The sequence below is a fragment of the Rutidosis leptorrhynchoides genome, chromosome 2 (genome assembly GCF_046630445.1).
Source record: "Rutidosis leptorrhynchoides isolate AG116_Rl617_1_P2 chromosome 2, CSIRO_AGI_Rlap_v1, whole genome shotgun sequence".
NCBI lineage: Eukaryota > Viridiplantae > Streptophyta > Magnoliopsida > Asterales > Asteraceae > Rutidosis > Rutidosis leptorrhynchoides.
The window spans coordinates 288,242,508-288,254,217 of NC_092334.1; the positions used below are offsets into that span (position 1 = coordinate 288,242,508).

At 32.8% G+C, this 11,710-nt stretch overlaps 1 protein-coding gene across 1 annotated transcript; it reads left to right on the forward strand.

Moving 5' to 3' along the window:
• Positions 1-7,440: 7,440 nt before the first annotated feature.
• Positions 7,441-8,133, forward strand: LOC139888712 (uncharacterized). The gene has a single exon (XM_071871705.1). The coding sequence runs from the start codon at positions 7,441-7,443 to the stop codon at positions 8,131-8,133; it is 693 nt and encodes a 230-aa protein (XP_071727806.1).
• The last annotated feature ends 3,577 nt before the right edge of the window (positions 8,134-11,710 follow it).

The window sequence follows — 11,710 nt, forward strand, 5'->3', positions numbered from 1 at the left end:
ATTTTGGGTAGACGTATATATATATATATATATATATATATATATATATATATATATATATATATATATATATATATATATATATATATATATATATATATATATATATATATATATATATATCTCTGTGTGTGTGTGTGTGTGTGTGTATTGTTGTATTTTAGCTAATCTTGTGGAATTGACATGGTGGTACATAAATGTATAGTTTGCTTAGTTATACGTAGATGCGGTATGTGTTTATTATTTGTGTTGGTGATACGTATTCATTTTATGCATATGTATGGATATAGTATGTTTACATTCACTAAGCTTTTATAGCTTACCCTCTTGTTGGTTACATTGTAATAGATTTGCAAGGTGGAGGTGGAAAGGGTAAGTACGGGGATTAGTGGACTACCGCGTGATGCTTTGGATGACTTGCTTCTGGATTAGACTTAGGATTAGGTAGTGCAATCCCAATCATCATTCTCGGTCTTTAGTTGGAATTTAAACGCTTTGGGTTGAAAGTGTCTTTTGGTGATGTTAAACGGGTCTTGGGTTGTTATGTCCATTTGGACACTAAACTTATGTATTGTATAAATTAAAGTTGGTTAAACTTGTCAGGCATTGAAAGTGTTATGAAAAACATAAATTGTGGAGTCGTGTTATTAATATTAATGTGTTGTATAAAAGAAAAAAAAATTCTGGATCGGTATAATGACATATATATATACTTATATATATATATATATATATATATATATACATATATATACATATATATATATATACATATATATATATATATATATATATATATATATATATATATATATATATATATATATATATATATATAAATATATATCTGTGTGTGTATGTGTGTTTATGTGTGTGTGTGTGTGTATTGTTGTATTTTAGCTAATCTTGCGGAATTGACATGGTGGTACATAAATGTATAGTTTGCTTAGTTATACGTAGATGCGGTATGTGTTTATTATTTGTGTTGGTGATACGTATTCATTTTATGCATATGTATGGATATAGTATGTTTACATTCACTAAGCTTTTATAGCTTACCCTCTTGTTGTTTACATTGTAATAGATTTGCAAGGTGGAGGTGGAAAGGGTAAGTACGGGGATTAGTGGACTACTGCGTGATGCTTTGGATGACTTGCTTCTGGATTAGACTTAGGATTAGGTAGTGCAATCCCAATCATCATTCTCGGTCTTTAGTTGGAATTTAAAAGCTTTGGGTCGAAAGTGTCTTTTGGTGATGTTAAACGGGTCTTGGGTTGTTATGTCCATTTGGACACTAAACTTATGTATTGTATAAATTAAAGTTGGTTAAACTTTTCAGGCATTGAAAGTGTTATGAAAAACATAAATTGTGGAGTCGTGTTATTAATATTAATGTGTTGTATAAAAGAAAAAAAAAATTTGGATCGGTATAATGACGGATTGGGTCATTATACACGATATGCCTTCTGCAGCTCTTTGTACGCAGGACATTGGTTAGACAAGTGAGTCTTTCTGCCAAAATTGTAGCATTTCGTCACCTTTGGTTTTGGTAACTAGTTGGGCGTAGATGTACTGGGAGTTTGGTTCTGCTGCTGGCTTTGGGTAACAGCTAGTAGTAGCTGATCTAGCTTCATAGTCAGTTGCTCAGTGATAGATTACTCAACACATGACTCCACAATCTTGTTCACTTTAGCTTTTCCCTTATGGGTAGCTTTCTGTTTGGAACAGTACCATAATCGTGGTTGATTGCTTTTCCCTTATGGGCAGCTTCCTGTTTGGAACCAGTACCATAATCGTGGTTGATTGCTGCTTTGCCTTTGTCTTTTAGTTTACTAGTAAGGGAAGACACTGTTGACCCAACAGATGAAGCTACATCTGCTTGATCTAGCGATACTGGTTGACCATTTTGAAGTTTCACAGCATGCTCAACATTTGTGGAACTTAGAAAAATTGGGGGATTAACCAGTGTAAACTTTCTTTGGTTGTTTTCAGTAATTTCCCTCTTAATCTTTCATTCTTTTGGAGACATGTAGTAAATGCTTGAGGGGTTAGTAGTCTTATCATTTGAGGTACTGGCTTCTCTAACTTTAACTTCATCTTCCAAGATTTCTTTCATGGACATTGCTGGAGTTATTGTAGGTATGACAAACTTATTTGTTAAGACCTTTGCACCCTTAACTATCTTAGCAAAGGTGTTTGGCAAGATAGCTTCAGAAACAAGAATAGGGTCTATGAAAGCAACTTCTGCATGAGCAGCAGCAATAACATAGTCACCAGTAAAGAAAGCTTCTACTTGGGCAGGGACCTGCTCATTGACACACTTGACAGTACGTTGAGCATATGTACACTAAGAAGCTACAACCCTTTTGAGGTCATTAAACTTGTTCTTGACTTCTGCTGCTTCTGACTGAAGAGATTGTAAAGCATAATTTTAATTTTCAAGTTTGAAAATATCATCAGTTAAGGTCTTAATTTCCTCAGATTTTCTTTTTAAGTTTTTCATTCAAAATTTATCTTCATTTTTTAAAACTTCTTGCTGTCTTTGCAGAGGTGAATTCTCATATAGTCAAACATTTTAGCCTTTTCATCATTAGTATAAGTTCAAAAATTATCAACCTTATACAACATATCATATTTCTATTGAGGTGAATCCCTTTTCTGGTCAGCTTCCCTCATATCAGCTAAAAATGTACTACCACTTTCTTCCTCATCAACTTCCTCAACTTTTATGGCCATCAAATACAGCTTTTTACCAGATGCATAACCAGTGCATTTCTCATCACTTTCACTGTCTGAAGAGGAAGACGATGAACTTGTTTCATCCCAATCATGATGCTCAGCAACTAACACTTTCTCTAGTTTCTTATCCTTCTTTTCAACCTTTGAGTTTTCCTTCATCTGGGCCTTCATAGCTTTGTACTTGTTCTTGTACTTATCAGCTTTTGAAAAAGAGTAAGCATGTGTATAAGGTTTTATGGACAAGCACTCAGATGCAAAGTGTACTACCTTCTCACAATTGTAACACTTAGATTTGGGGCCCGAACTGACTTGCTTGTATACCTAGCAATGGGTTTCTTGCTGACTTTGTATGGTTTACTGGTCCTACTACGATTGAATTTCTTGAAACGCCTGGCCAGTGTAGTCATTCCCCCCTTCCACATCATCACCATCACTGCTATCCTCTGACTTAGTCACACTATCCTCATCATCCACAGCTGACGCTTCTTCTGCTAATACTTTTGAAATAATAAGGCTTTTTATGCCTTCTTTCTAGTAGCAGCAACAAGAGTAGTATCAGTTGACTTAGTAGATTTTGAGGTGGTGGGGGCAGAATTAAAATTTTCTTTAGGTTCAATTCAAGTTTTTTTTTCTGCATTCTCATAGTTCCAAAGTGTACCATACAGAGATGAGTGTCAAATTCTTTAAAGTGTGGGTTGTCCTTATAGGGTCATTGACTGGTTTCCACTTTGCAGGTAATGAGTCAATGAATCTGTTGACGTTTTCAAAGTCAGTGTAACTGACTTTCAAGCTATCCAGGTTAGCAACAAGAGAATTAAATCTAATGAAGGTCTGTTTCAAAGTCTCATTCTTATAAGAAAAGAAGAGTTCATATTCCCTTTTTGAAGAAACGATTTGTTTTGCTTGACCTCATCTTTCCCTTCATAAGTGATGTCAAGATAATCTAAAATAGCTTTAGCAGATGTTTTCCTCTAATCAATTTAAACACATAATTAGGTAATGTTATAGCTATCATAGTTTTTGATTTTTGAGTCAAGTCTAACACGACGTTTGTCTTCATCCTGCCATCTAGATGGAGGAAGAATGACTTCTCTACCTGCAATGGCAGGAGTATCTGCAGTTGTAGGTATATCATCAAGGTTTCAACCGGGACATATGGACCATTGTTTGCAATGCCAGGCATGAGTGGGTCAATAAACTCAAGGTGAAACATAAAAATATCTCTCCAAGTTTCATATTCATCTTCATCAAACTTGGGGGGTCTAAAGGAAGAACCATTTTCGAGATAAGTTGTGTTACTGTATGCAGCCATTAGAGAATTCAGTTTCAAGATATGTATGAAATTATCAAGACTGAAACTCTGATACCAGTTGTTGGACCTGAATTAACAACATGAAGTTTGTAGGGGGGATGAATACAATTCTTTTTGCTAATTAAGATTAAATAGCAGTTTAAGTGTAATTAACAATCAATTAAATCAGAGTCACAAGTCATTTTCAACGTTATTCTTTTATTGATATAGTCTCAAATAATCACGGTTATCCTTGGCGGAAGGATAACCGGTTGATATAATTTACACTTAATAAATTTCAACAAATTAAGCTTTACAGGTTGGACTCTATTGATTTAATACCCACACCACTAACTTATACAATTTGTGGTTTCATCTATTTATAGGAGCTCTTAAAAACATGCAATCAATCTATTGTCCACTGGTACAAAGGATGTTTGTACCTAGCCGACAACTGTATCAGGGAGCACGTGGTCTCCCTTTCCTTCTTTGATAGCTAATTGTAGGAACACCCCTTTGGACATTCGTTTTGATTAAACAAACGGAATGTTGGGTTCCCTAGGCGTTGACAAAGCGTTAATCATGAACTGCACATGGGTTAATCTTCTGCATTCCTTCGTTGTCATGTAAGGTCACTTTTCAGTCGCCGACTCGTGTCCTTGTTTGTCCAACTTCGTCTTTGATGTCAGTTGAATAGTGCCAATTGATGTAGAAAACACAGGAAACTATCATGCTTGTAATGGAGCACGATTTTTCTAAGTGTTGTGTGCTACTCCAGCCTCTGCTCGTTCTTCAGTTACTGGTTCTTCTAGGATTGCTCTTGCTGGTTCTTGCATACATCACATGCTGGTCAGAAGTAACCTTGAAACTTGAACTATCTTGTGTTGATAGTGAAGACAATATATTAAACACTTAGACATAACAAACAATGTTCTTTAACAAATTAATAAACTTAAGCTGGCCTGCACATTACAACTAGTGTTTATAACTATGTTTTGTCATAATTAAATTATTAATTTTTTAGGGGACTCAACAAAGAGTAACATGGAAATTTTATACATGAAAATGAGTTTATTTTTTCAGGAGCTTGTTGTAAGCTTACTTTTGATATTAGTTGTAGCTTCTTGCCTTATTTAGTTTTAAAAACTTTTAAAGATAATAAGCATTATAAAAAATAAGCGTAGGAAAATAATTAAGTTGAATTAATTGTGTTTAGATGACGGCTTATGGAAGCTTATAAAAGTTTAAGTTTATAATTTAATGAACTTCAAGTTATAAGCTTTGTTTAGTTTGCAATTAAACGTAGAGCTTAAGGATTTCATAAACTCTAAAAAATTAAACTAATTGTGCGTTTGTTTACCTCTTAATTGAATGGTTCAACGCTGAATGCTGAACCGTTCAGAGCTGAATCCCGAACCGTTTAGCATTCAACGCATTTGTTTCTGACATCTGAATGACATATGATGCTGAATGGTTCAACATTTTAATCTTGAACCATTCAGTGTTGAAACACTCTATTAGTCATTAATCACCGAGATGTTTTGTAATATCCTCCTTAAATTACATCAAAAATAATTATCAAACAATTTTATTAAATTTTCTATTCATATAAAAGGCTAATAAGGTAATTTTACATCATTCATATATTTCATTCAGAACGATGATCAAACAGTTCAGAACTAAGTTCATTCAGAACCTTTGAATCATTTTAAAAATGAACCATTCAACGCTTAATTATTTGGTGATAAATGCAGCCTAAAGGTGTGTTTGGATGAAACGAGCCGAAGCTGGAGCTTGTAACTGAAGCTGGAGTTATAGGTTAGAGTTAGAGCTGCAGCTTATTTTTAAAGCTGGTAGCTTGAGCTTATTAATTTTTATACGTGTTTGGTAACTAGTTGCAATTATTTTCAATTCATAAGCTTTGTTTTTTTTTTTTGGGTTAAAGCCAAAATAATAGCTACAAACTTACACAAATGTACCGATGTCGCCCACAAACCCATTTCCGTCCTACTGTCGCCTACAAACTTATAAAAAATGTGCTGATGTTAACATTTCGTTACCGGTTACCTGCTGAACCGGTAAAGTTAATTATTTAACTTTTTGTATTCATTTTATATGTCCCGATGTCGCCCATATACTTTCAGTTGTGTCCCGATGTCGCCCATATACTTTCAGTTATGTCCCGATGTCGCCCATATACTTTCAGTTCTGTTTCGATGTATCACCGCGCCTGTCATGACTACTTAGAAGCCACGTAATCAACTATTTTGGTTGACGGTTAAAAAAAAGTATTTTGTTTATATTAGTACATTTTTTATAAGTTTGTAGGCGACAGTATGACGGAAATGAGTTTGTGGGCGACATCAGTATATTTGTGTAAGTTTGTAGCCTATTTTTAGGTTTAACCCTTTTTTTTTCACAAGCTACTATGAATTACTTATTTTTTAAGAACTTATGATTTTTTTATGGTTTACCTTTTATGTCTACCAAACAAAATTTATGATTTGTAGATTATTAAAATCGTAAACGCAAACTCTTATAAACGCTTATAAATGTCTATAAGTTCTAAGAAGCTGCTGCATTAAACACACCCTTAAAACTCTTATAAAATTATATGAACGTGTCAACCACGCTTAAAAAAAAAAAAAAAAAATTCGATGTTGAATTGATTTTCTTTTTTATGGTTTTTAATTGTTGTCTAAAATGTGAGTGGTTGATGGATGATGTTAGTTACTCGTATTATACATATATATGCAATAACTACAATTATGATTTATTGTTAGACAAAAAATCGATTCAATTATTAAAACGAAGTAGCCTTCACATGATAACTTAAACCAGTTTAAGTAATAATTAATTGGTTCTTTACACCATTACTGTTTCTTATGATATGGATTTAACCCTAAATACTCGATGCATTTGCTTTTACTAAATCTTAACATATATATATATATATATATATATATATATATATATATATATATATATATATATATATATATATATATATATATATATATATATTATTTGATCAACTGCAAACGTCGAATTATTGGTGTCTTGACTGTCGCTTAAAGTCTAAATTGAATTTCAGCCAAGATTTAAAACTCATGGAAATTTGATTCGACCATTTTCATGGTGTCTCATTTTTTATTTTTTTTATTTATTTTTTAAAATTTTTTTCTACTTAAAACATTGAGAGAGACGCATTTCTCTATTCTTGAGAGTGTTTCACTTTGGGTGTAGAAATAATATCTCTTTATTTTCGGATAGAGGAAGTGTCTACATCTCATCTTCCCATACCCAGACACATGTGGGATTGGAATACCCCAGACACATGTGGGATTGGAATTTGTTTTTGTTGTACTTGTACTTATATTTATTATGGAGTACCTTTAGACAGACTCGATATGGATGATCAGATACTGGTTCGGGACAGAATTGACTGGGCTGCTGATGGGCCGAAACTAAAGGCAGAATGGACTCGCGAGCCAAGGGGACGTTGTACGGATGAGCTGACAGAATTGGAAAAAATAATCGGGGACTACGACTTTGATCGAGACAAACAAGATGAGTGGAAATGGACACTCACATCTAACGGTAACTTTACGGTTAAAAGTCTTACTTCAATTATTTATGTTCATTTTTATACGGGTTCCTCCTCCTCGTTCGTTACTATGCGGAATAATTTATTACCGAAGAAAATTGGAGTATTTGTTTGGAGGGCTTTTCAAAAACGTCTCCCCGTTAGGAATGAACTAGATAAGCGAGGTATAGACTTAGACACCGTTCGTTGTCCGTTATGTGATGGCGATATCGAGACCGTTGACCATTCCTTACTTAGATGCAATAAATCTCTGGATATTTGGAATCGGATCTTCTCATGGTGGGGTTTCGGCTCAATACCTAACCTTAGTATGAACGAAATTCTATGTGGGGATGGTCCGAATAATTTGACAGAGAATGGGAAGCGGATGTGGCAAGCGGTAGTGTGGGTTTGTGCTTATCTTATTTGGGTAAATAGGAATAATGTTGTTTTTCGAGGAAAAGGTTGGTGCATTCCGGTGGCAATAAACGAGATTCAAGTAAAGGCTTTTGAGTGAATTTCCCATCGAGTTAGAGGTCGGAAAATAGATTGGTTGACTTGGTTATGTAATCCCAACACTTATCTTAATTAGTTGGTTTTGTCGTGAACGTAGGATGTGCTTAGTTTAGATTTTGCTCACTTTGCAACTTGTCGGGATTGTAAATTGCTTGGGCCGTTTTGGCTCAAACCTTGTATATGTTTGGAGTTTAATATATTGTTTGCTTTTCAAAAAATAAAAAATAAAAAATAAAAAAAAAGATTGATCGTATTCTAGCTATCACAAGTCTAGAAGTAGCTGGACTTCATGGTTACATACACTTTACTTATTTTGTTTGTCATTTCATGTTAATATTTTTACAGTAATTTTTAATACTAATTTTACCGTTCAAAAAACAATCTTTAAATGGTTTGATTGATTTTTAAATATTATTAATGATTATATAAAACAATATTGTTAATATAATCATATAAATTCATTATGGTAAAGGAAGTGTGTGCCGAAAGTTGCCTAACATGTTATTATATTGAAGAATTTTAATGATTTTGTAGCAAGTAAAAAAGTGTGTAGGATTTGAAGTGGTTAAATAAATAAGAAGTTATGGATGGTTGTAATTTTGTTGAATAAAGTGATTGCAATTTCCATATTTTGAGTCATAAATGTCAAATCCAACAGTAAAAGGAATTGTATCGAAGAGACGTTTTTCCATGCTTTAATTCTTCTCGTTACATAAATTGTGCAATGATTCCAAACCCTTTCCAACTCAAAGTCTAAATTAAATGGAAATGCTAATATGTGTCCATAGCACATATTAACAAAGTGAAAGTTTCCTTAATTTTTCTTTTGAAAGATGAACGCTTCCTTAATTAAATTAAAATGTATATAATAAACTTGAAATCTTCTAAATAATGTTGAAAAACAGGACCAATATTAAGATTATGGCTAAATAATCAAAGGGGACTACGTTTGATTTTGAATTACTACGGAGTAATAATTAAATAAAAAGATATGAGTGATTTTTTTTAAAGCAACAAAATATTATTGCTTAGAAACTAAGAGTAAGTTAACCACAGAATTTGTATAAATTATTACTACTCAGAAACTAAGCGTAAGTTAACTACGTAATTTGTATGAATTGTTGTTTTTAAACCCATTTTATCCGTCCGTCAGATCCCGTCCGTCAGTCCATGTCGCGAATCTGACAAAAACTGACAGAAAATAATGCGGCGTCAGTTTTCGTCAGATAGGGGCGTCAGCTGCGCCATTGCACAACAAAAAAAGTTAGAAACACGTGTCAGATATTGATTGATCGTTTGATTTGATCAGTTTTCAAACGGCTTTATAGTAGTTACATTTAAAAAAAAAAATTAAATTTATAAATTCTATATAAAAACCTCATCCTATTTCATTTTATACACAACCAAACATCCTTCTCCATCACTTTTTACACATAATAATCTAAATATTTATATAATTATGTCATCGTTTTTACTTGGTTCCAATTCCGATTCAGAAGATATTTGTATTATTCAACTTATACAAGAATTGGACGAAGAGTCTGAAGTCGAGTTCGCGCCTTCTATACAGTTTTCCTTTTTAACAATATAATTTTCCTTTTTAAATTGTGTCAAACTAATAGTTTACTTCTATAAATAGATTAAAATAATGAAATAAAATTTTTACTCTTACTTTATGTATGTAAAATAAAATATAGGTAAAGAGTTAAAATAATAAAAGATATGTTCAAACTAATAATCCAAACACATATGGATTCAAGATTCACATAACTTAAACGATCATAAACAAGAATGAAACCAAACTTAACTTCAATCCAAAATAATAACTCTTGTTCCAGTACAAACAGAGATTTCAGCCAAACACCTCACAATCCTCAACTTGATAAATTATACTTAACGGTGTATCTTATGGTTTATACGTATAAAAACAACATTTCTAGACGGAAGAAACGTTCGGAACACATAATAAAAACAGTGTTAAAAACATTTGTTAAATATTTATCCGTTCAGCGTGTTCCGTCAATAACTAAAAATAAATTATATATCAGGCTGCACAACGTTTTGTGTAAGCACTGAAGGCAGCTTTCTATGCTTAAGCCCTTAAGTAAGCACGTGAGCAGCACACATGGTACGTCATTACTCAACATAAAATTCGGTAACATAATCTTCGCATTTGGCGAATCATTCATAATATGAAACGTGTCCCCGAATCTTACGGAGGACCTTTGTAAGGACTTATGCCTATAAATAGACCCTGTGGGTCATCATTTGACACAATCTGAGAACTGGAGACTGAGAACACACTTTCTCACTCACACAATACTTTCTCTCACTATAACTGAACTATATATATATATATATATATATATATATATATATATATATATATATATATATATATATATATATATATATAATTCTTCAAGTCATACCTCTATTGCGATAAAGAATAACAGGTAGGCCACGACATATGTTCCACTTAGCATTCATGGATGTACGGGATAGCAAGTGTTCAGACCTGAATATAACACTTGTACTCATCTAAACCAACAAAATATTTTGATATCCCTAGCCATTTTACTAACAGACACAGCGGAAAATATTTATACGAGAAGGCCCAGATTTGGAATATATTCTGGAATAATTAATACATCAAATAGTGTGACATTAGTAGATACTGCACATCATCAATCGTATCTATTTTAGCATTAGACCCATTAGTGTAACACCGACCATTTTTTTTTTAAACATAGCGGAAGACATTTATAAATCAACAACGATAGTAATTACATTATTACATAAAACCTACATCATATTAATAATGTTTTTAAAATGGTGTTACTTTATTACAAAATATAGTTTATAAAAGTCCGCATCAGAGTCCGCTCGTCAAACATGTCTTCATACACCGACACCCAGCTCAACTAGCAGCACTTAAACCTGCAACGGTGGAAATATGGGGAATTAGCACTCGGCTAAGTATATGGAATCTATCTAATAGAACAAGGTTAAACAATCATATATGCAATCCATTGAAATGTCCCGTTCATATTGATTATAAACGTTTCATATTAATTGATTTCGTTGCGAGGTTTTGACCTCTATATGAGACGTTTTTCAAAGACTGCATTCGTTTTTAAAAACAAACCATAACCTTTATTTTATCGACAAGGTTAAAAGGACATCACCTAGATTATCCAGAAATGATAATCTAAAATATCGCACTTACACACTACCAATACATATTGGTTTACAATATTAATATGTTACAACAAAGTAAATCTCGAATGCAGTTTTAAACAATATTATACAAGCATGCTGACACCAAATCTTGTCCTTATTTTAGCATGCAACAGCGGAAGCTCTTAATAATCACCTGAGAATAAACATGCTTTAAACGTCAACAAAAATGTTGGTGAGTTATAGGTTTAACCTATATATTTATCAAATCATAATAATAGACCACAAAATTTCATATTTCAATATACATCGCATACATAGAGATAAAAATTATTCATATGGATTGAACACCTGGTAACCGACATTAACAAGATGCATATAAGAATATCCCCATCATT